We start from the raw sequence: 26,766 nt of genomic DNA on the forward strand, positions 1-26,766 counted from the left end.
GTTCTCAATGTTCCAGCAGCATCTACACATTTTAACCTGATGAGATGCTGCAGTTTGTGCTTTGTGAGTCCAAAACTGACATATCAGGTTCCTCAGAATTGTCTTTATCCATTTCTGCTGTGGATGTCACCAACAGAGCACTAGATCAAATCAAGGTCGTATTACCTCAAGCTCAGCTGCTCTTTCTGTTCAGCTAATCCCGATTCACTAACAGGCTTCATCCCTTTCGCTAAAAGGTTCCTTTCCATTAATCCTCAGTGCCGAAACAAGACAGTGTTGACTGTACACCACTCCATAGCTCACTTGGCATAGAGTCAGCAGTAAATTAGCTCCCAACTTTTCTCTCATTGAAAGCATTTATATCACCACAGTAATTTACCAATTTCTAGGTGTCTGGCCCATGAGAGGGAAAACGTTGTGATCATACATGTTTGTGACTTCCTGATGTTGGCTTGGTTGAAAATAAAAAAGTACTTGAAATTAGATCATTCTTTTTTGACTTCAGCAGCTCAAGGCAGTGAATGTGGTTGACAAATGCACCAGCTAATATGCAACCTGCTCACCGAGCTCTTGGTCAAATGTGGTAGTAGAAGGAAGGCCAGCAAAGGAAGTGTTGCCAGCGGTGGACCATTATTTTCCTCTCTCAGCTGAGCTTGGCTGCTTTGGAAGAAAGGAACCTGATGATTACATTTGCAGTTGACACCAGAATTGGTGGTGTCGTGTGCAGTGAAGAAGGATATCCAAGTTTACAAGAGGATCAAGAGCAGTTGTGAAGATGGGCCAAGCAGCAGCAAATGGAATTTCACTCTGACAAGTATGAAGTGTTGCAAGCTAAGGAAAGACTTAAACAGATAGGGTCCTGGAGAGTGTTGTAGAACAGGGAGGCCTGGGGGTACAGGTGCATAATTCCCTGGAAGCAGGGACTCAGGTGGACTAATGGCAAAGACTGCATTTAGCATTCTGGCCTTCATTTGGTAGGTATTCAACACAAAATTTGGGACCTCATGATGGAGCTGTATGAATCATTGGTGAGACCATATATGGAGAACTTTGTGCCTAGCTTGAGGAAGAATATCAGTAAATTGGAAGGGGTGCTGAAGAGATTCACTAGAATAGTTAAGAAGGCCTATGATATGCTGGGCTACATAAGTTGGGAGATTGAATTTAGGGGTTGTGAAATGATGTTGCAGCTCTCGAAATCTCTGGTGAGACCATACTGAGGATATTGTGTTCAGTTCTGGTCACCTCATTACAGGAAGGACATGGAAGCTGAGGAGAGGATGCAGAGATTTACCAGAATGTTGCCTGGATTGGAAAATATGCCTCATGAGGCAAGGTTAGTGGACTGTGGAATGATGAAAGGTAAACTTAGTAGCATTCTTACAAGGTTATTAGAGGCAGTGCCTTCTTTCCATGGACAAAATTCACATGCATCAGGGGACATCTATAAAAAGTGAAGGGAAGAAAGTTTAGCGGAGACATCAGAGGTATTTTTTTTACATAGAAAATTGTGGGTGCCAAGAAAGCATTGTTGTGGTGGTGGTGGAGGCTGGAATAATAGGGGCATTAAAGAGACCCTGTGACAGGCACTAAGATTAAAGAAAAATAGAAGGCTATGAGGTCGGGAGGGTTTAGTTTTTTGGGGGGTAAATATGGTCAGCACAGTATCATGAGCCAAAGTTACTGTACTGTTTTGTAATGATCTATGTTCTATGCTATATGTTGCCGGGATTGGATGGGTTAATTATAGGGAGAGGGTCATTTGATGCATCATTTGATGCTGGAACAAGGTTGATCAGCTCACTCCTGTTCCAATGCTCCAGAGGCACATGCTTCAGTTTATGCACATCAGTCAAGATCATCCTTTTTTCTACTGCAAGAAACAAAGGTTGCAATATTTCTAATGTTACCAACAAATTTGTAAAGTGCACCTTTGTTGTTTGTTAGATGTGTGAGATTGCTACTTTCTGGGCTTTCGCAGACGAGTTGGCTACTTCCCAAGGAGTGCGCTGGTGACTTTGAAAGGCATTCACAGATGTATTGACAAAAGACAAAGTGGCAAGCTTGTTTCCCTTGGTAGAGGAGTCAAGAACAAGAGGACACAACTTCATCATTTAAAACGGGGGTGCAGATTAATTTCTTTAGCCAGATAGTGGTGAACCTCTGGAATTTGCTGTCAAGGGTGGCTCTGGATGCCATGTCAATGGGTGTATTTAAGGTAGGGATTGATTGGTATCTGAATAGTCAGGGATTCATAGGTTATAGGTAGAAGGCAGAGGAATGGAACTGAGTGGGAGAATATATCAACTCATGATAGAACAGCAGAACAGACTTGATGGGCCAAATGGCATACTTCTGCTCCTATATCTTACAGACTGTTTGATGTAAAAACATCACACACATGAAATGTGAAGATTTGAAATCACTGTCACTTCCTGAAAAATTCTGGTTGCCAGTGAGTAGAGACCCGATCTCTGACAATGTTCTTATCAATTAGACCTTGGTTCTATTCTCTCCATTTTCCAATCTGCCATGGATCCACATAGATCCTGTTTTCACCTCTTGCAAGGTTGATGTTACAAATTGTTTAGAAAAATAATCAAATCAGCATGACATTTTTTTGCAGAAAGGCTGTATCATTGTAACCAGGATTGAGGATAAGAGGTTGAAACAAAAACAAACAGCAATTTCAAGGGCTAAATTCAAAGTACCAGTGAATGTGACTGTGTGTTTCATTCAATTACAGGTAAACTCCATCTCCGCGGTTGATGGGTCCTGTTTCACATCTCCACATCTGTATCAATTTGAGCATAGTAGAAGACGATTGCACGCTCATCAAGACACAGCAAATCCTCCTGCTGCAGTTACTGGGATTGAGTGCATTTCACAGAGGTGCTGAAGAAACTCTGCTCAGGTGAACATGCATCCAGGAGCATGGCTGTAAGATTGGAGCCGAACCACTCGCTGGACTGTGCGGAGTTGAGGGAGAGCTCCATCCACAGCCTCCAGGAGACCCTGAACACTTCGCGTTCCAACTGCTCCATGCAGTTGCCAACTCTTACCACCCCAGGAGTCATCAGAGTGACCATCACCTTCTTTCTTCTCCTCCTCTCAATTGTCACCAACGTGATGTTCCTGGTGATGCAGAGCAAGAAGAAGGCATCCCGCCTCACGATGCTGCTCAACAGCCTGACTGCCGCCAACTTGGTGGAAACATTGATCGTTATGCCCATGGACGGTGCCTGGAACATCACTGTGCAGTGGTTCGGGGGTGAGGTCCTCTGCAAATCCCAGAACTTTCTCAAGCTCTTCTCCATGTACTGCCCAGCCTTCATGGTGGTGTCAATCAGCCTGGACCGTTACCTGGTCATCACCAAACCATTAAAGAGCAGAACAGTAGGTCTGCGCACCACCAAGTACATAATCGGTGCTGTCTGGCTCTTCAGTCTGCTCCTGGCTCTGCCTCAGGTAAACGCTCCAGCCATTCGTCTGTCTGTAGAGAAGCACAAACGTTTGCAGATGCTGTCAATTGCTGTTAAAGCACAAAAATGCCGGAGGAACTCAGCACCTCTTATGGATGCGGCATGACCTGTTGAATCCCTCCAGCAATATTTGTGTTTTTACATCGGTATGTCTGCTTTTTAAGCTCATTGTTGCACAGGGTGGTTGAAAAGGGAGCTCAGCACTTAAACAAGAAGGTTTGCAGTTACTGGGATTGAGTGCATTTCACTGAGGTGCTGGAGAAACTCAGCAGGTCACTCGGCATCCGGAGGAGGTAAAGGGGAACCCACATTTTGGGCTTTGGGCATTCTCTCTCGAAACTGATGAAGAGTCCTGGCTGGCCCAGAATGTTGGTGACTCTTTGCCTCCTATGGCTGCTGAGTGACCTGCAGCTTTTCTCCAGCAAATCTGTGTGCTGCACTTGGTAAACTCTGCTGCTGAGGAGAAAACTTTACATTTTTGTTGCAATGTTCTGCACACTAAGTGACCACAAGGCTTTCTTTATGACTGTTGGGATTGTTGGGCAAGGCCAGCATGCATTGCAGATTTAAATTGCCCTTGAGAGAATCTCCCCCCCACCACTGATTCCCCTCTTTGGGAAGCACAGCGGTCCCTCTTGTGGAGGGGACTGTGGGGAAGGGGCAAGATGCAGTCCCAATGGCAGGTGGTGTACTTCAACCTCAGGATGGAGTGTGATCTCAGATTAGATTTGTGGGCTTGGACACTGAGTCATTTGGAGAAGCAGCTGTGGCATTGTTTGACTCACCACTGATAGAATGTTCCCCACTGAGCTGGGCAGGCTGGCCTGCCTGCTGAAGTGGTAGCCCCTCCCCCTATAGCCTCTCCCTCTCCCCTAAGACCCCTAATAAAGACCGAGAGCACTAGTCTCCTCCCTTATACCTACCCTTGGTCTTGAGCCAGCTGAGGCATGCTTGGATCTTTAGATCAATAAAGGCTTTGGCCCTTACTTGGTTCGGCTGGGAGTCGGAGGAGGAGCTTGGAGAGATCGGGCTGTGAATCAGAGGAGGAGGAGCTTGCTGAAAGTGAGTCAGAGGAGGCGGAGCTTGCTGAAAGTGAGTCAGAGGAGGAGGAGCTTGCTGAAAGTGAGTCAAAGGAGGAGGAGCTTACTGAAAGTGAGTCAGAGGAGGAGGAGCTTGCTGAAAGTGAGTCAAAGGAGGAGGAGCTTACTGAAAGTGAGTCAGAGGAGGAGGAGCTTGCTGAAAGTGAGTCAGAGGAGGAGGAGCTTGTTGAAAGTGAGTCAGAGGAGGAGGAGCTTGCTGAAAGTGAGGAGAAGGTAAGCTATTAAAGTCGGGGGCTTACCGGGGCTTGGGCCTACTTGGTTCGGCTGGGAGTCGGACGAGGAGCTTGGAGAGAGTCGGGCTGTGAATCAGAGGAGGAGGAGCTTGCTGAAAGTGACAGGGTCAATGGGCCAATAAAAGGAGTGAAAGGGGAGGGAGCGGCCAGCAAGGAGTGGCTCAGTGAGTGAGTGGAGCAGTGAAGGAGTGAGACTTCCTGGCTTTGGCTTATCAGGCTTCGGTGAAAGCAGGCAAGGAGAAAAGGTAAGCTGAGTTATTTCCCTTCGTATTCAGAGTCATGCCAATAGGGTTAGTGCTCTGTACTGGGTTACTGGGTGTCAGATGTGTGAACAATGGGTGAGCTCCACCCTCACAAATGGCCACATCTGCACCAGGTGTACCGAGATGCAGTTACTAAAGGAGTGAATTAGGGATATGGAGTTGCAGATTGATGATCTGTGGCTTGTAAGAGAGAGTGAGGAGTTAATCGACTCAACTTTCAGGGCGATAAATACTCCAGAACCTGTGTCAAGTAAGTGGGAAACCGTCATGGGGGGAAAGAAAAAAGCGAGAAAAACGGAGAGCACACCAGTGACTATCCCACTCAGCAACAGTTATGTTGTGTTGGATTCTGTTGAGGGAGATGACCAGACAGAAGATGGCCACGGGCACCAGGTCAATGGCAATGAGCCTGGCAGAGTGGTGCAAAAGAAAAGGAAAAGGAGAAATGCAGTAGTTATTGGGGACTCCATTGTCAGGGGTATAGACAGGAGGTTCTGTGAGCCAGGTAAGTATACCCACATGGTGTGCTGCCTCCCTGGTACAAGGGTACGAGATATCACAAATCGGGTCCAAAATATTCTGAGAGGAGAGGGAGAGCAGCCTGATGTCTTGGTACATGTGGGTACAAACGACATTGACAAGAAAAGGGAGGAGGTAATGAAAAGGGATTACAGTGAGCTGGGACAGAAACTGAAAGACAGGAATGTTAGGGTGGTGATCTCGGGATTATTACCTGTTCCAATTGCAAGTGATGAAAAGAATGTAAGGATAAGGAAAATGAATGTGTGGCTGAGGTGCTGGTTTACAAGGCAAGGATTTGGCTTCTTGGATCATTGGGATCTCTTTTGGGGAAGGCATGATCTTTACAAGAGGGATGGGTTGCACCTAAAACCAAAAGGTGTCAACATTTTGGCAAGAATGTTTGGTACAGCAGTAGGGCAAGGTTTAAACTAATTTGGGAAAAGGGTAGGGAAGATGAAGTAATGGCCAGGAAAAGTAAAATAGGAAAAGTAATATTGGGAGGAGAAAGTAAAAAATCAGATGGTGCAGTGAGTTTTCGGTTCAATGATAGTGTTAAGAAAATTACAAAGAAAAATAGTGGGCAGAAAAATCAAAAAAGGTTACAGAAGTCACTAGATATTAAAAGGACAAAGAGTATAAGGGCACTTTATCTGAATGCCCGCAGTATTAGAAATAAGGTTAGTGAACTTGAGGTGCAAATTGGTACCCATGCCTATGATTTGGTAGCCATCATGGAAACATGGCTACAAGGTGACCCTAAATGGGAATTAAACTTTCAAGGGTATCAGGAGGTGCAAAGAGATAGAAAGGATGGTAAGGGAGGTGGAGTTGCACTCTTAATCAAAGATGAGCTCCAGGCAGTAGTGAGGAATGATATAAGATCTAAAGAGGATAATGTTGAGTCCATTTGGATAGAGATAAAGAATAACAAAAGGAAAAAATTATTGGTGCGTGTTATCTATCGCCCACCAAATAACAATAGTTTAGTGGCACAGGATATAAATAGAGAGATAAGTGAGGCATGTAATAATGATACGGCAATAGTCATGGGGGACTTGAACTTCCACATAGATTGGGAAAATCAAGTTGGTCATGGGAGTCTGGAAGAGAACTTCATAGAATGCATCCGCGATAGCTTTCTTGAGCAACATGTTAAGGAACCCACAAGAGAAAATGCTCACCTGGATCTAGTGTTGTGCAATGAGATAGATAGAGTAAATGATGTAATAGTCAGATACCATCTGGGAAATAGCGATCATAGTATGATTGAATTTCTCATTCAGATGGAAGGGGAAATAGTTAGATCTAAAACCAATATATTATCCTTGAACAGGGGTGACTACCATAGGATGAGGGAGGAATTGGGCAGAGTGGATTGGGAGCACAGGCTAATTGATAAAACAGTTGAGGAACAGTGGAAGATTTTCAAAGAAATATTTTGTAATGCTCAACAAAAATATATTCCGGTCAGGAAAAAGGGCATCAAGGGAGGGAAAAATCAACCGTGGTTAACAATGGAAATAAAGGAGAGTATAAAATTGAAGGCACAGGTGTACAAAGCTGTAAAGAGCAGTGGGAAACTGGAAGATTGGAAAAACTTTAAGAGACAACAAGGGGCTACAAAGCGGGTAATAAGAAATGGGAAAAAGAATTATGAAAGTAAATTGGCACAAAATATAAAAACAGAAAGCAAAAAAATTTATAAATATATAAAACAGAAGAGGGTGGCCAGAGTTAACATAGGACCCTTGGAGGATGAGAAAGGAAAACTGGTAGCAAAAAATGAGGAAATGGCCGAGGCATTAAACAAATATTTTGTGTCAGTCTTCATGGTGGAAGACATGTGCAGCATGCCCAAGTGTGGAGTTAAGGATGCGAATGTTGGGGAGGGCCTTGATAAAATAGTTGTTACAATGGAAGTAGTGATGGAGAAACTAATGGGACTAAAGCCAGACAAATCACCTGGTCCTGATGATATGCATCCAAGGGTTCTGAAGGAAATGGCAGAAGTTATAGTTGATGCATTGATGGTCATATACCAAAATTCCTTGGATTCTGGGCAGGTCCCGGCAGACTGGAAGACAGCAAATGTCACACCACTTTTTAAGAAGGGATGTAGGCAGAAGACTGGAAATTATCGGCCAATTAGCTTGACGTCTATAGTTGGAAAAATGCTAGAAGCCGTCATTAAAGATGAAATAGTCAAACTTTGGGATGGAAGGGTTCAATCAGACAGACGCAGCATGGTTTTAGAAAGGGAAGATCTTGTTTGACAAACTTGTTAGGATTCTTTGAGGATATAATTGGTGTGATGGATAGAGGGAACAGGTTGATGTTGTATATTTGGATTTCCAGAAAGCATTTGATAAGGTGCCGCACAAGAGACTTATCAGTAAGTTACAGGAAAGTGGAGTCCAGGGAAGTATATTGGCCTGGATTGAAAATTGGTTGTCTGACAGTAGGCAGAGAGTCGGGATAAATGGGAGTTTTTCAGGTTGGCAGAGAGTGGTAAGTGGGGTGCCGCAGGGGTCAGTGTTAGGCCCACAACTGTTCATCATTTACATTGATGACTTGGAGGAGGGGACAAAATGTGGTGTAGCCAAGTTTGCAGATGACACCAAATTGAATGGAAAGCAAATTGTAATGAGGATGTGGAGAGTCTGCAGAGGGATATAGTTAAGCTGGATGAGTGGGCAAAGGTCTGGCAGATGGAGTACAATGAGGTTATCCACTTTGGCAAGAAAAATAAGAGCTGAATATTATTTAAAGGGTGAAAAACTACAGCATGCTGTTGTGCAGAGGGACTTGGGAGTGCTTGTGCATGAATCGCAAAAAGTTAGGTTGCAGGTGCAGCAGGTTATTAAGAAGGCAAATGGAATGTTGGCCTTCATCACTAGAGGAATTGAATTCAGGAGTAGGGAGATAATATTGCAACTGTATAAGGTACTGGTGAGACCACTCCTGGAGTACTGTGTCCAGTTCTGGTCTCCATATTTGAGGAAGGATATACTGGCTTTGGAGACAGTCCAGAGGAGGTTTACTAGGTTAATCCCTGGGATGAAGGGGTTGACTTATGATGAAAGATTAAATCATCTAGGATGGTATTCGCTCGAGTTCAGAAGTATGAGAGAAGATCTTATAGAAACATATAGGATTATGAAGGGTATGGATAGGATAGATGTAGGAAGGTTTTTTTTGAGCTGGCTGGGGAAACTAAAATGAGAGGACACAGTCTCAAGATTCAAGAGAGTAGATTTAGGACAGAGATGAGGAAAAATAGTTTTTCCCAGAGAATAGTGAATGTTTGGAATTCTCTAACCAGGGAAGTGGTTGAGGCTGCCTCATTAAACATATTTAAAATTCGGTTAGATAAATTTTTACATGATAGAGGAATTAGAGGATATGGGGAGAAGGCAGGTAGGTGGAGTTAGGTCATAAATTAGATCAGCCATGATCGTATTGAATGGCGGAGCAGGCTCGATGGGCCATTTTTGGCCTACTCCTGTTCCTACTTCCTATGTTCCTATGTTCTTTACTTCATGTCAGTGAGTGGTCCATTGTTGGTGCTACAACTTATTGATATAAATTTTAAGCACCATGGACAAGGCAATTCAATTGGAGAAGCTGGATATTGACCCAAAAGATGTGAAATTTGACATGTGACTACACTACTTGAAGGCCTACAGGAGGTACCATGAAATCAAGCAGACAGCGATGAGTATGACCTACTATTCGCAGTGATAGTCCATTGCATGTATCAATTGATCCACGATTGCACGGGGTATGAAGAGGCGATGGCCCTACTCCGGCAGCAGTATGGGGCACTGAAGAATGCCACATATGCACGCTTCCAGCTTGGCTCCCATCACCAAGGCCTGGGTGAGTCAGTCGATAAGTCTGCTATTTGGCCCTTACTTCATGTCTATGAGTGGCCATTGATTGCGCTACAATGAGTACTTGGGATGGAGTGATACCAATTCTGTCAGCTGCATAGAACACTATGTAGTCTTATGTAAGATGTTTGTCAAGGAAGCAGGTGAGAAATGAAATGAGTTGGAGCATAGAAGAAGGCTTTTGTTCATCCAAATTTCTGGTCTGCTCTGGTTATCAGGGGTATTACCACAAGGACTTTGTCCAGCTGAGTGTATTCTTGACAACATAGGCATGAGTTCCTGACCAGAAGGACAGCGGGATGGTGGAACATGGAGAACAGTGTTCATGGTGGTTCCCAGGTTGACAGGTCCATCACACTCCTGCTAGCCTCACCATCCTCACCTTTTTCTGGAACACAGGCCCACCCAATACTCACTCCTCACCCTACTTCACCCACACCCCTCCCTAGTTCATCCACACCACACCATACTCCATTCACACCCCACCATACTTCATCCACACCACACCCTACTTCATTCACCAAGTTCACTCAACCTCTCCTCTCCAAACCAGGTAACATCTTTGTAAATCTGCTCAGCACCCTCTCCATAGCATCCACATCATTCCTGCAGTGAGGTGACCAGCATTTAACACAATTTTCCAAGTAGGGTCTAACTAAGGTCTTGTATGTTTGCAGCATTACATCATGGCTCTTGAAATCGAATCCATGGTAATGAAGGCTAATGCACCATCTGCCTTCTTAATGGCACTACCAACCTGTCCAGCACTTTCATGATCTCTGAATTATAAGGCTCATTGGTCCATAATTTCTTGGCTTATTTCTAATCCCCTTCTTGAACAAGGGAACAATATTTGCAACCTCCAGATCTCAGGAACTTCTCCTGTCTCCAGAGACAGTGGCTCAGCAATCTCCTCCTTCGCTTCCCACAGTAGGCTTGGGTAAATCTCATATAGTCCTGGTGACTTATCTAACTTATTGCTTTTTAAAAGCTCCAGCACTTCCTCTTTCTTAATGTTGTTACAAGATCAAACTAGCAACCACAAAGAAGGCATATCACACAAGGGTATAAATGAACAATTACTTTGTTAACAAAAAATTCACTTTCAAACTTTAATTCAAAAACCCCCTTTTATAACAATGCCCACTGGTTATTATGCTAATTCATATAACAGTGTAAAACTAATAAATTCTCCAGCCTAAATATAATATATGTAATTAAAGTCTAAGTTATATTTCCAACCAGCCCACAGAAAAACTTGGAAAACAAAACACACAAGACGCACAAAACTTCAATCTCAACCGAAGCAAAGATCATAAACAAAATTCAGTTTGTTTGGTAAACTGAAGCCAAAAGATCTTTGAGAGAGAGAGAGAGCACAACATTCAAAGTTGTCTTGTGTTGCTTGCAGAGAGAGGAACAACTGGCTTGGTCCAGATCCTTCTGGCTGCCTTCAGAATGTTCATCCTTTTTGAAACCCAAACATTCTAAACTGTCCTTAAGACCATAACTCATGCTCTGGGCCTTCTTCCACTCCACAGCACCACCCAGTGGTGGTTTATTATCCAAGTCCAGAAATTTTTAGATCATTTTCTGCACATGCTCAGTCCATCTCCCACTCTCGCAGTAGTCCATCTTCATCTTGGCTCTCTAAGGCAAACTGTCACTTTCCAACACAAAATTACACAACTAATAGGCCAATACACGACACAGAACTCTGTAACACCTCCCCTGCTAAAAAAAATTGGTCCTCAAGTACAATTTTTTTAACAATTAATGGAAGTATTACATAAATAAAATAAATACTCAATTTTTTACAGTAAATATGTAATTAGATTCATATCTACCCAGATTAACATCTTGACAAACAATCTGCTATTACATTTTCCGGCCATTTATGTGTGTAATAATTAAATCATACTCTTGTAACATTAAGCTCCAGTTCAATAACCGTCTGTTCTTATTTTTCATTTTAGACAGAAAACCTAATGGATTATGATCAGTATATATTATTAATGGTTTTTGAGCAGTACAAATATGCACATCAAAATGTTGTAATGCTAAAACAAGCGCTAATAACTCCTTCTCAATGATTGAATAAGTTTGTTGATGGTCATTAAACTTTTTTGAGAAGTACAAAATAGGATGTTCTACTCCATCACCATCCTTAATTTGTAACAGTACAGCACCAACCACTTCATCACTGGGGTCCATGTCTGAAGAGAATGGCTTTTCAAAATTAGGGGACACAAGTACAGGCTGATGGCATAAAATGGCCTTTAATTTCAGAAACGCTTCCTGGCATGCATCTGACCAGATAAATTTTTCTTTATTTCTAAGTAGTTTTGTAAATGGGAATGCAATTTCTGCAAAGTTTTTACAAAATCTACGATAGTAGCCAATCATACCTAGAAATCTCCAAAGAGCTTTCTTATTACTGGGGATAGGGAACACAGTGATAGCCAATACTTTTGCTCCATCTGGTGCCACCTGTCCCTGTCCTACCACATAACCCAGATAAATTACTGTGGCACGTCCAAACTCACTTTTGTGCAAATTCACTGTGAGGTCTTCTTCCACTAGTCTCTGAAATAACTGCTCTAATTCAAGCATGTGTTCTTCCCATGTATCCGTACTAATTACTAAATCATTAATATAGTCTCCTGTGTGCTCTAAACCCTGAATTACTGCATTAATCATTCTCTGAAATGTGCCAGGTGCATTTTTCATTCCGAAAGGCATAACATTATACTCATGCAATCCTAAAGGTGTAACAAATGCAGAAATCTCCCTGTCTTTCTCTGCCAAAGGAACACACCAGTATCCTTTTAAAAGATCAATCTTTATAAGAAACTTAGCCTTCCCCACCTTATCTATACAATCATCTATTCTGGGAATAAGGAACACATCAGTCTTTGTCACCAGATAAAGAATTTCACTACTAACACCAGGGTAACGGTTCAGAAGAGTTTAAAAGAGCGAGATATCTCAGAGAGCAGTCCCTGTAACAGCCAGGGCTCAGCTCTGAACTACACAGTTACACAGCTTGAATTTATACAGTGAAGTAAACAAGTCAAATTGTGAAAACAGCAGAATGAATTACTAGAGAAAAGGAAAAGGAAATCATAATTTTACACAACATATGCCCAGGGTCATGGGAACTGAAGGTTTCAAAAACATGTTTTCTCAAGAAATAAAGAACTTTATTTGAAGCTACTCTTTTACAAGCCCTGGTCTAGATGTCCCTATGGATTCCCACCATTGTTTAAGCAACTATGCTGACTTGGCAAGTCCTTGTAAACAGCTTATAGGTGAACCTTTAACCCTTTGTATTCAGATTTTCTTCCACAACATGTTTACCTTTCGATAATCTGTACAAAACCTAATTGAGCCATCTGGCTTAGGCACCAGAACACAGGGTGAACTCCAATTTGAACTTGATTTTCAGATGATGTCACTTTTGAGCATATAATCCATCTGTTGATCCAACAATCTGCTCTTTTTCTGATTAACACGGTAAGGATGCTGCTTAATAAGCTTAGCATCACTGACCTCTACATCATAACAAGCCACAGTAGTTCTTCTTGGAACATCTGGGAATATATCCTTAAATTTCATAAGTAATGTCTTCATTTCTTCCCTTTCTGATTTAGTCAAATGTATTAACTTGGTGTCTATGTTTTGCAAAACTATAGAATTTTCCAGCCTGGTGCTTATCACTTTCTGTGCTCCATGACCTTCCATGAAACTTGTCTCCTCCTTACTTTCCTCTATAACTAGCACCTTGGTTGGAATTCTCATCTCCTTCTCAGTCATTTCCTCAAAGTAAGGTTTAAGCATGTTCACGTGACAGACATATGACTCTCTTCGACGATCAGTCATCTCAATGACATAGGTGACCTGGTTAATTTTTGATTTCACCTTATATGGTCCTGAAAACTGAGCTCTCAAAGGGCTTGACTGCATTGGAAACAAAACCAATACTTTGTCGCCAGGTTTAATGTTCCTAATTTTTGCTTTTTGATCATACCAAATTTTCATTTTTCCTTGAGCAGTTTTTAAATTTTTCCTTGTCATCTCGCAAGCCTAATATAATTTGTTTTTAAATTTGAAAACATAATCCAACAGATTTGAATGTATATCATTATGTATCCACTGTTCCTTCAACAATAGTAATGGACCCCTGACTTCATGACCAAATACCAACTCAAATGGACTATAGCCAAGAGAATCCTGAGTTTCCTCTCTAACAGCAAACAATAACAAATGGATTCTTTCATCTCAATCCTTTTTATTTTCCACGCAATAAGCCCTCATCATATTTTTCACAGTTAAACGGAACCTTTCCAAGACCCCTTGACTTTCAAGATGATAGGCAGATGACACAATTTGATGGGCTCCCAATTCATACACCACCTTTTGAAATATTCCAGACTTAAAATTACTCCTTTGGTCTGATTGAATTTCCCTTGGTAGGCCAAACAATGTGAAAAATTTTAGCATAGCCTTAACAATTGTCTTTGCTTTAATGCTTCTCAGGGGAATAGCCTCTGGAAACCTTGAAGCTGTGCACATGAGTGTTAACAAATATTCATTTCCTGCTTCGGTTTTTGGCAATGCGCCAACAAAATCCACTATCACTTTTGAGAAGGGCTCCCCGAAAGCAGGAAGGGGTTGTAAAGGTACCACTGGTGGTCCTTGATCAGGCTTGCCCACCAGTTGACAAGTTTGAAAGGTTCTACAAAAGTTCACAACATCCTTTCTTAATTTTGGCCAATAAAACTGTTTCTTTATTTTCTACCGTCTTCTACACTCCAAGATGACCTCCTAAAGGTGTACTATGAGCCAACATTAATATTTTATTCCTATAAGTTTTGGGAATTACAACTTGCCTTATTACTGCCCAGTTTTCACTGGCAGGTATCACTTGTGGTCTCCACTTTCTCATCAATATTCCATCTTGAACAAAGTAACCTACTGGCACAGTTTCAATTTCATGGTCAGACAGAATCTTATCTCTTATCCCAGCAAGATCAGGATCATGCTTTTGTCTAGCTATTAATTCTTCTCTTGACAACAGCAAAGCTGGATCCTTAGGTTTGTCCTCAATGCTTGCCTCCACTACAGGATCATCACAGATTTTCTCTACCTCTACCTTTTTTCTAAACATGGTTCTAGCAATGGCACACGCAGGGTAGATTTCCAAATCCTTTTCAGACTCATAAACAAATGGCTTACTTGTGAGTTTCACCGCAGGTATGACTTTACCCTCTGCTAAATCATTTTCTAACAAAAGAGAAACTCCATCCACTGGCAGACTTGATCTTATCCCTATCATAACTGGGTCATTAACTAAGTCTGATTTCATCACTATTCTATGCAAAGGTATAGGCTCTGCTTCACTACCAATGTATTTAATTAAATTCACATTTCCAGAATCGGTCTCCTCACCAAAATTCAAAACATTGCTTAATACAAGCGATTGGGCTGCTCCAGTATCCCGCAGGATTTTAACTGGTACTTGATTGGATTCTTCTTTAACCAAAATGAAACCTTCAGTCATGAATGGTTCAAAAATATCCCTAACTTTCTCACTCTGAACACAGGCAGTTGGTACCACCCCTTTCTCTTTCTTCCTTTTCAGTACAGGATAATTTGCTATTATGTGTCCTGGCTTCTTACAATAGTGGCAAATAACACTCCAAACTTTTTCCTTCACCCATTTCTCTTCCTCTCTTCCTTTAACCTCTCTTATAGATTTTCTTTTTACTCTACTTTGATTATCAGCAGTATTCGTTTGAAAGGTTTTCCCTGGTGTCCATTTAGACTCGTGGGTTAAAGCATATTCCTCTGCGAATTTAGCCAATTCTTGCCAAGTTTTTATATTTTTCTCTGCCAAGTACACTTGAATATCGTCAGGAACACAATTTTTAATTTCCTCAATCAGAATGATTTCCCTCAATAAATCAAAGTTATTTTCTACTTTCATTGCAGCACACCACCGATCAAAACACACTACCTTCCTATAAGCAAAATCCAGGCAAGATTGGGTTGCTGCTTTATTTAAACTCCTGAACTTTTGTCTATAAGCCTTTGGGACTAGTTCAAAAGATCGGAGTATAGCCTGCTTTACAAATTCGTAATCAGCTGCTTGTTGTACAGTGAGACATGAATACACCTGTTGGGCTTTCCCTTTAAGAATACTTTGTAGCAGGTGTGACCACTGGTCTGGTGGCCATTTTAAATTTACAGCTACTTTCTCAAAATGCTGAAAATACTAGTCTATTTCAGCTTCCTCAAATGGAGGAACTAACCTCACTTCTCTACTTACCATAAACCTCTCCTCCACGTGGGTTTTGGGCTTCTCCCTCTCTTTGCATTAAGGTCAGCTTTAATTTAGCTAGTTCTAACTTATGCTTCTGTTCTTTCTCTCTCTCCTCCATTTCTGCCTGCCTTATTGCTTTCCGTTCAGCTTTCCTTTCTGCCTCTCTTTTTTCCTCTAACTCTAGTTTTCTCAAAGCCAACTTTACTTCCTCTGAAGTTTTCTCCTTTAGAAACTGTTCTAATGCAGCTTCTTCAAATACCCCCTTTCCTACATAGCGCTTAACAATCTTTCGGACAATTTTCTGTTTTTTTATCCCAGTTCTTACTGTAAGAAGTACTGTAATAACCATCAGTTCTGATTTTTCAGCCATTTTTAAATTAAATTAATCTTACCTGGATTTCACCGTTTTTGAAACACCTGAAGTCCGGCACGTTCAGCAGCCGTTCCTTCCCCTAAGATAACCAAGTCTCTGAAATGGCCACCACATCATAGTTCCACATACTGGCACACACACTGTGTTCGTCTGCTCTGTTCCTAATATTCCTTGCATTAAAGTATATGCATTTCAACCCATCCAACTTACAACATTTATTTTCCAACCACACAGAACATCTACTATTTCACCCACTGGTCAATTATGTGACCTAACATTTTGGTTTACATTCCCCCACCAAGCTAGTTTAAACTCTTCCCAACAGCTTCAGCAAACCTGTCGGCAGGGATATTGGTCCCTCTCCAGTTCAGGTCACACCTTCCCCAGAGGATATCCCAATGACCCATAAATCTGAACCATTGCCCCTTGCACCAATGCTTCAACCACATTCATCTGTCATAACTTCCTGTTCTTATCCTCATTGGTGTGTGGTGCAGGCAACAACCCCGAGATTACCACTCTTGAGGCCCTACTTTTTAGCTCCCTTCCTAACTACCTATATTGCTTCTTCAGGACCTCATCTCTTTTCCTATCTTATCATTGGAATCAATGTGGACAACGACATCTGGCTGCTCATCCTGCACCTTCCAAATCACTTTCAGAAACTTTTGCTGGTCCATCATCTTCCCTGCTTGGGTCCCCTTCCCATCCGCTTTTTGCTGGGTCCTCTCTCATGTCTCTGTCATTTCCTTCATTCAACTGTAGCACAGACATATCTGAATTTAGATAATCCCTCTCAAACTGCAGAGTGAATTTGATCAGATTCTGATCTCATCCCATTCCCTTCCTGCGTCAAAATAGGTTCCCAATCAAATCCGATTCATTATATAGAACCAAATTTAGGATTCCTTAACTAAATTTGTCAAGTGCATCCAGAAAAATTTCAAGATGGAGCATGTAGATAGTTTGACCAGGAACGACCAGTTCCGGGAGGTCCCACCACCCCCCCACCCACCCTTTGGAGAGGCCCAATCACGCACCAGAAGGCTGGGCATCACTACCGACCTGCAGCCTGGCCACCCTACGGGTTGCAAATGCACCTGGCCAGGTGATTAGAATTTCATTTGGGAACATTCTGGGAATAGTGATCACTCTTCCTTTTTCCAAGATAGCTATGATCAAAGATAGATTTTGGGCTTGGAGAAAAATACTGAATTGGTTGAGGGCAAATTATGACAGGATTAGATTGGAGATGGGACCAGAAACTGGGAGCACCTATTATAAGGCACAGCTACAACAGACCCATAGCAGTTGTTTAAGGACCAGCTTTCAAGACTGGCATAATCCAGTGTAACAGTAGGACAGGGATGGCAAGAGAACCTTGGAAGATGAGAGAAGTCAGGATTATGGGTGTGAGGTAGGGAAGGGTTAAATAGTTGTGGAGTAGGTTTATTACAACATTGTGGGCTGTAGAGCCTATACTGTGCTGGAATGTTCATTGAGATATTTAGCAAATATAAGATTTAAATGGCATAACATTGCTTACCTCTGAGTGATGGGTGGCTGTCTGTGTGTAAACTGCTCCCCCAGTCTAGCATACTGTAAATCATTCCAAAGCCTCCACTAATACAAGCCTATACAAATGATGAGTTGTTAGAAACTCAGCATGTCATATAGGGTCCATGGAGAGCAATGGACAATGATAAGATTGGGCACTTGATTGAGTCTAAATTGGGAAGGGATGATATTAAGGAGGGAAAGAAGGGGAAAAGCTGGAGAATGGCCATGAAGTGATGTGGTTTTGGAGAGAATGTGGGAAGAGTTGGAGAGGCAGGTAGAGGGAGAGATCACTGGAAAAGGGGCATTTAGAAGGGAAGATAAGAACTGGATGAGGTAAAGAAGAGATAGAACCAGTTGAGCCAGACTGAGACGTGGGCTAGCTAAAATGAGAAAACTCAGTCATCCTGCCATTAGGTTTAAGGCTGTCCTTGAGAAATATTATGTGTTGTTCCTCAAGTTTGCATTAGGCCTCACTCTGACAATGGAGGGGGAATAGTGAGACCAGTTCCTGATTGAACCCAGAGACAGAAGGTGTAATGTATATCATGTGCAAATTGGCACAGAGTCTCCAATGGTTTACAGACTACCACTTGGGAACCACAGGTATGACTTCCACACATTCCCAAAATGTAAATTGAAAAAGCAATTGTCTGCTTCGTAAAAATTATTTTTATTGTATTTCTTAATTTTTTGCAGCTGTGGCTCTTCAAGATGATTCACTTTGCAGAACCATGCCTCTTCTCACAATGTGCAACTCTCGAAAGCTTTCAGGGCCAATGGGACCAGACTGTCTACAACTTCTTCACCTTTGGATCCCTTTTTGTTTTCCCACTCTGCATCATGCTGATTTGCAATTTCAGAATCATCGTCGCAATGACCCACCATCTAAGACCACACAGCAATCGTATGTTTGCAAACTTTCTCATCACCTATTATAGGATGGGGCCTCATGTGTGATGATTCCAAAAGATGCAATGTTGTTCATTGCCAAAACAGCTTTCATATTAAACCTTTCTTCATCAGAAAGGTTAATTACTGCAGGTTGGAATAGAATTGGTCAAGAATGATCTGATCAGGCATTCTGACTGAAATGGTTTCTAAGACGCCTTAACCTCTTTATCAATGAAGAGACAGGAATGGAAGATAGTGGGGATTGGAGGAGGAGGAGGAATGTATATTATTGTTTTACACACACACACACACACACACACACACACACACACACACACACACACACACACACACACACACACACACACACACACACACACACACACACACGTTAAGTGGAGTTAAACAGGAAAATCTGCAGACACCAGGGTCTAGTGTGGTGCACAAAGATGCTGGAGAAACTCAGCTGGTCATGCAGTGTCCATGGGAAGTGAAGGGTTACCATATGGTCTCATAGAATATTGGTCCCCTCTGGATTAGGTGCAGCCTGTCTCCCTTGTATAGTTCACCTCTGCCCCAGAGGAGATCCTGATTATTTATAATATGAACCCCTATCCCCTGCACCATATGTCCCTTCTTGTTTCCACTCTCACCGTCATGTGGCACCAGGAGGAATCCAAAGATTGCCACCTTGGAGCTCAATGTTTTAACAATAGGACCATAGAACATTATAGCACAGATACAGGCCCCTTCGTCCCTTCTAGTCTGTGCTGAACCATTTTTTTGCCTAGTCAATCAGACCTGTTTGAGAGTTTTACAGGAGGTTTACCAGGAAAGTTGATGAAGCAAAGGCTGTAGATATTGTCTTCATGGACTTTAGTAAGGCATTTGACAAGATCTCCCATGGGAGGTTAGTCAGGAAGGATCAAATGCTTGGTATTCATGGTGAAGTAGTAAACTGGATTCAGCAATGGCTGGACAGGAGCAGCCAGAAAGTAGTGGTGGATAATTGCTTCTCAGACTGGAGACCTGTAACTAGCAGTGTGCCTCAGGGATTGGTGCTGGGACCATTGTTTTTTGCCATCTATATCAATGATTTGGGTGATAAAGTGGTAAATTAGATTAGAAAATTTGCAGATGCCACTAAGATTGGAGGTGTTGTGGACAGCGAAGAAGGTTTTTAAAGCTTGAAGAGGGATCTGGACCAGCTGGACAAATGGGCTGAAAAATGCAGACAAGTGTGAGGTATTGCATTTTGGAAGAACAAACCAAGAAGGGTCATACACTGTAAATGATAGTGGCATCACAGGTGGATGGGGTTGTAAAGAGAGTTTTTGGTACATTGGCCTTCATAAATCAAAGAATTGAATACAGGAGTTGAGATGTTATGTTAAAGTTGTATAAGACATTGGTGAGGCCAAATTTTGGAGTATTGTGTGCAGTTTTGCTCCTATTACTACAGGAAAGATATCAATAAGATAAAAAGAGTGGAGCGAAAATTTACTAGGCTGTGGCCCAGACTTCAGGAACTGAGTTACAGGGAAATGTTATACAGGTTAGGAATTTATTCCCTGGACTATAGAAGAATGAGGGGAAATTTGATAGAGGTATTTAAAATTATGAGCGAGATAGACAGAGGAAATATAGGTAGGCTTTTTTTTCCCACTGAGGGTAGGTGACATACTAATTAGAGGACATGGGTGAAGATAATAGAGGGCAAGTTTAGAGGGAACATAAAGTGAAACCTTTTCACACAGAGAGTGGTGGGAGTGTGGAACGAGCCGCCAACTGATGTGGTGAATGCAGGGTCAATATTAACATTGAAGAAGAATTTGGGCAGGTAGATGGATGGGAGAGGTTTGGAGGCCTCTGGGCTGGCTGCAGGTCAGTGAAATTAGGCAATAAAAAGCAGTTTAGTACAGACTGAAAGGGTCAAAGGGGCCTACTTCTGTGGTGTTATATTCTATGGTTCTGTGGAAGATGTAGATTCCCTCTGAGTCTAAGGTTAAGAAACTGCAGCGGTATAAAGTCCTTGATGGGAGTAGTACAAGGACCTTCACACAGCAGCCAGGAGGTGTGTAAATGACAGGGAGATAGAGAAAGGCTTTATGATGGAGATTTCAATATGCAGGTTTAATGGGAAAACCAAGTTGGTGCTGGATCCTAAGAGAAGGAATTTATAAAATGCCTGTGGGATGGCTTTTTAGAGCAAATGTGACTGAGATGAACAGGGAAAAGCCAATTCTAGATTGAGTGTTGTGTAACAAACCAGATTTTATCAGGTAGATTAAGGTAAAGAAATCTTTGGAAGACAGTGACCACAATATGATAGAATTTACCTTGTAGTTTGAGAGGGGGAATTTAAAGCAGATAAATCATTCACTATATCAGTGGAATAAGTAGGTTACAGAGGTGTGAGAGATGAGCTAGCCAGAGTTAATTGGAAGTGGACACTGGCAGGGATAATGGTAGAGCAACAGTGGCTGGAGTTTCTGAGATTAACTCAGAAGACATAGGGCACTCTCATCCCAAGGATGAAAAAGTTTTCTTAATGGAGCATGGGGTAAGGGAGGTCAAAGACAACATAAAAATGAAAGAGATGGCAAGATGGCAAAAACTAATTGGTAGCCAGAGGATTGGTAAGCTTCTAAAAGCCAACTGAAGGCTATTCAAAAAGCAATAAGGAGAGAAAAGCTTGCTAGTAATGTAAAAAGCAATGTGAAAAGTTTCTTTTCTTCAGATCTATAAATGCAAAGGAGAAGTGAGGGTGGACATTGGGCCACTGGAAAATAATGCTGGGGAGATAGTAATGGGGGAACAAGGATTAGTGGATGAAGAGTATTTTGAGTGGCACGGCTAGTGTACTGCTTCGTGCCACACTGTTACAGTGCCAACAACTAGGACCGTGTTTGACTCCAACTCTGTCTGTAAGGAGTTTGCATATTCTCCCCATTTCTGTGTGGGCTCCTGTTTCCTCCCATCCTTCAAAATGTACTGGGGGTTGTAGGTCAATTGGGTGTAATTGGGCGGCATGGGCTCATGGGCCAAAATGGCCTGTTTCCGTGCTGTATGTATAAATTTAAAAAAAAAAATAGAAAACATTAAATAAGACAGGGGGAGATGGCAGCAAAATTGAGAAGGGTGTTGAATACAGCATGGAATGTCTTGTATTTAAATGCCCACAGTAAAAGGAACAAAATAGATGATGTTGGAGTGCAGCTGGAAGTTGGCAGGTCTGACATTGAGGTCATCACTGAGTCATGGCTGAAAGAAAATCACAACTGAACCAAGGATGTGTGGCGTATCAACAGGATGGGCAGGTGGGCAGAGGGGTTGGATTGTCTCCGTGAAAAAAAATCTTGGGAGGTGCCAACAAAATGCCAGAAATGAGAATGCCAAGGGATTAAAGTTGGTGTAGACACTGCTTTTCAGAAGAAAATGCTGGGAAGTTCAAGTTTGAAGGTGGATAAATCACCTGGACCAGATGGACCACACCCCATTGTTCTTAGAGGTGGCTGAGGAGATGGTGGATTTTGGGAGTGATCTTTCAAGAATGACTATTTCAGAGTGGTTCCAGAAGAATGGAATATTGCAAATGCCACTCCACTCTTTAAGAAGTGAGGGGGACAAAAATCAGGAAATTATCAGCCAGTTAGTCTGATGTCATTGGTTGGCAAGATGTAGAATCTATTCTCAAGGTGAGCTTTTCAGGGCACATGGTGAAAAAGGCAGAAGTCAGACTGGTTTCCTGAAGGGGAAATCTTACTTGACAAACCTCTGGGAATTCTTTTAGGAGACAACAGGAAGAACAGACAAAGGAGAGTCAGTGAATGTGGTTTACCTGGATATTTGCAAGGCCTTTGACAAGGTGCCACACATGAAGCTGCTGAGCAAAATAAGAGCCCATGGCATTATGGGAAAGATAGTAGCGTGGATAAAAGACTGGCTGACCAGCAGGAAACAGAGAGTGGGGATGAAAGGGGGTTTTTCTACTTGGTTGTCAGTGATTAGTGGTGTTCCACAGGGCTTGGTGCTTGGGGGCTACTTCTTTTCAAGTTACACATCAATAATTTGGATGATGGAATTGATGGCTTTATGGTCAAGTGTGCAGATGATACAGAGATCAGAGGAGGTGCAGGTAGTGTTGAGGAAGCACTAAGCCTGTACAGGTCCTTGACAGTTTAGCAGATTGGGCAAAGAAATGGCAGATAGACTATAGTACAGAGCGGTGTACGATCATGCACTATGGTGGAAGGAATAATGACGTAGACTATTTTCTAAATGGACAATAAGTTCAGAAATCAGAGATACAGAGGGGCTTGGGAGTTGGTGGTAAGGAAGGCAAATGGAATGCTAGCATTCATTTCAAGGGAGATAGAATATAAAGCATAGAATGTAATGCAAAGTTGAGGCTTGATGAACATTATTCAGAGTGAACCTGGAATATTGTGAACAGTTTTGGGCACAAAATCTAAGGAAGGATATGTTGGCATTGGTCTAGCCAGAAGTAAAGAACTGAAGTACTAACGTCTCAGCAATTTATTCTTTGTTGATGTGCAGTCCTCCATTCTGAATGCAGGGGGGAGAGATGATGTGGCATTTTAATTTTGTGTTGGCAAAGAACCATGTACCGTATATTTTGGTGTATAAGATGACCTTCAGATAAGATGAGTCCCCAATTTCAGCCTGTATTTCATGGTTTTATCACATATCAGGTATATAAGACGACCCCTCCAAAAATACGTGTTGACTGAGCAGGTGTCACGTTGACTGAGCTGTTGGGTGTGGCCAGAAGGTGAGTGTTCTCGTGGAGCCTCCAACAAAGCAAAGAAAGAATGAAGCAAGTTTTAAGTTAGAAGTCATTGAAGTGGCCAAGGAATCGACCAACTGAGCAGCTGCGAGGACATTGGATGTAACTGAGAAGATGGTAAGAGAGCGGAGAAAGAAAGAAAAATACCAAAGAAGCAATGTTCGATGAGAAGAGGAATCATTTGTTGGCCAGAGCTGAGAAATCACGTTGCAGAATGGGTACTCGAACAGAGGCAAGATTGCTACATGTTCACAAGAAATAAAATCCAAGCGTATGCACTGAAGTGGGCAAGGCCAAACCCAGAACACAGTAGAGATTTTAAAGGTACAGTAGGCTGGTGCAGCTGTTACATGAACAGGAAAGAGCTGGTAATATGTCAAGATACAAAAAAAATTGCTCAGAAGCTACCAAAAGATCTTGATCACAATGTTATCAATTTTCACCAATTTCCATTGTCGAATATCAGGAACATGGATGAAACTCCCATGAATTTCGACATGATAGGCAATGAAACTGTGGAATGTAAAGGTGTAAAAAGCCAGAAATACAAACCCTGAAAGGACGAGATTTACAGTGATGTTTTTGTGCATGGCCGATCGTACAAAGTTAAAACCCACGGTCGTCTTCAAGCTCAAAATGAAATCTAAAATAAAATTCCCACCAGGTATTTTGGTACATTTTCAAGAAAAAGGATGGATGGATCTAAGTGTTGTCGAACTATGGAGAGGCAATGTGTGGAGCAGGCGGCCAGGTGGTTTACACAAAGAACGGATTTTTTTGGTCTTGGATATGTTTCACAGCCATTTAATTGATAATACTAAAAATAGATTAGCACTAGATAATGTGATTGCTGATATACCAGCTGGTTTGACTTCTCTATTGCAACCACTAGATGTCTGCTTGTGTCAGCCATTTAAAGATCAAGTGCGTGAAGAATGGGATAATTGGATGATGAGTGCTGAAAAATTCTTTACAAAAGGTGGGGCAATGCATGCTGCACCACTTGATGTGCTGTGTGATTTTATTATCAAAGCATGGGATAAAGTAAAAGTAGAGACTAACAGAATCTTTCAAAATGTGCGGTATCCCGAGTGCAATGTATGGTATGGAGGGTGATTTATTGTGGGACACTGACGATGAAGCGGAAGCTGACTCATCAGATTCAGACTGGGACTCATTTGATGATAGTGTAAAGAGTGAGACTTTGGATGTGCTTGCCGAGTTCTTTGCTTCAAATGATGATAGGATTTTAGATGTGCTTTTTTACAATAAAAATTTCTTTCTAATATACTAGTAGCTTAATAATTTGTTGTCATGGAACCAATCAAGTGATATTTGAGTAGAATTTAAGGTCATTTTAAGACCTATAAGATGACCCCAGTTTTTGATTTGTTTTTGAGGGTCGTCTTGTATATCAAAATATTCGGTACTTCAGGAAGACAAATTCATGGGACTGAAAATGAAAGCAGTTAATTTTCCAGATGTGTGGAATACACAAATGCTTGATGTTTTTCCATGGAACAGAGTAAATACCCTGTGCTTTACTGAAAATGTCTATCATTTTGGTTTTTTCTGCTGCTTCCCATCTTACTTTAAGAGCTGTTGAATTTCTTATCACATTGATTTTACAGAGATGGACTTGCACCGGTCAAGGAGCGGCATCCCTAAAGCTCGTGTGAAAACCATGAAAATGACCATTGCTTTTGTCACTTCGTTCATGATCTGCTGGGCTCCATACTATCTGATGGGGATCTGGTACTGGTTTGACCCACTCCTACACACAAAGTTACCGGAGTCAATCAACCACTTCTTATTTCTCTTTGGACTGCTAAATCCATGCCTCGATCCACTTATTTATGGATATTTTTCTTAGTTTATTCTTAGATATCATGCTTGCCCGCTCATTACATAGTGGTCAGTGGTGCAAATATTCTGCTGCAATGACGCCATCCCCAGAAACTCAGTCACAGAACCCAAGAAATGCTCTGCTATTTTTAACACGCTCACTAACTGTTTAATGAACGATGGAATACTGATCACAATATATGTGGAATTTAGACACACACATAATCACCCAGAACCACATGCACACAGTCACACGCATGCACACACTCACACACTTGCACAAATACACACACATGCACTTCCTCACACACACAAACTCACACCACCCACACTCACATCACACCCACCCCCTCTCACCCACCCCCTCTCACCCACCCCCTCTCACCCACCCCCTCTCACCCACCCCCTCTCACCCACCCCCTCTCACCCACCCCCTCTCACCCACCCCCTCTCACCCACCCCCTCTCACCCACCCCCTCTCACCCACCCCCTCTCACCCACCCCCTCTCACCCACCCCCTCTCACCCACCCCCTCTCACCCACCCCCTCTCACCCACCCCCTCTCACCCACCCCCTCTCACCCACCCCCTCTCACCCACCCCCTCTCACCCACCCCCTCTCACCCACCCCCTCTCACCCACCCCCTCTCACCCACCCCCTCTCACCCACCCCCTCTCACCCACCCCCTCTCACCCACCCCCTCTCACCCACCCCCTCTCACCCACCCCCTCTCACCCACCCCCTCTCACCCACCCCCTCTCACCCACCCCCTCTCACCCACCCCCTCTCACCCACCCCCTCTCACCCACCCCCTCTCACCCACCCCCTCTCACCCACCCCCTCTCACCCACCCCCTCTCACCCACCCCCTCTCACCCACCCCCTCTCACCCACCCCCTCTCACCCACCCCCTCTCACCCACCCCCTCTCACCCACCCCCTCTCACCCACCCCCTCTCACCCACCCCCTCTCACCCACCCCCTCTCACCCACCCCCTCCCACCCACATATATATGTGGTATAAAAATATATATTGTATGTCTGTATGTGTGTGTGTGTATATTTTAAAAACATATATAAAACTAAAACTGAAAATCTATAAATCTCATTGTTGAAATTCAATACTGGCACTGTCAGATCCATGCTGTGCTTGTTTCAGTGTTGCAGAACTTTATGTGAAAACTCTGGCCATCAACCCTTCTGCACATTAATAACCTGAGAATAAAATATGAATCAGAATTTATTGTCATGAACAAGTCACAAAATTTGGTGTTTTGTGGCAGTGTCACAGTGCAAACATTCAGATTATGAACCATCTTACAACACTGGTGCAGCAGCAAACACAAACTCAGAAAAGACTGTACCACAGGCTTTAATCCATTCAAAGTCTATACACCAGTTTCAGTCCCGATGGTGACTGGCACAGGAGGGGCTGGCTCATGTTTACATTTAGGTCAGTTGACTGATAGCC

At 42.6% G+C, this 26,766-nt stretch overlaps 1 protein-coding gene across 1 annotated transcript; it reads left to right on the forward strand.

Moving 5' to 3' along the window:
• Positions 1-2,750: 2,750 nt before the first annotated feature.
• On the forward strand, positions 2,751-25,720 carry LOC138741953 (gonadotropin-releasing hormone receptor-like). The gene is made up of 3 exons (XM_069896182.1): positions 2,751-3,468; positions 18,448-18,655; positions 25,084-25,720. Exons 1-3 carry the CDS (start codon positions 2,935-2,937, stop codon positions 25,323-25,325), a joined length of 984 nt encoding a protein of 327 aa, XP_069752283.1. The 5' UTR covers positions 2,751-2,934; the 3' UTR covers positions 25,326-25,720.
• The last annotated feature ends 1,046 nt before the right edge of the window (positions 25,721-26,766 follow it).

The sequence above is a fragment of the Narcine bancroftii genome, chromosome 1 (assembly GCF_036971445.1).
Source record: "Narcine bancroftii isolate sNarBan1 chromosome 1, sNarBan1.hap1, whole genome shotgun sequence".
NCBI lineage: Eukaryota > Metazoa > Chordata > Chondrichthyes > Torpediniformes > Narcinidae > Narcine > Narcine bancroftii.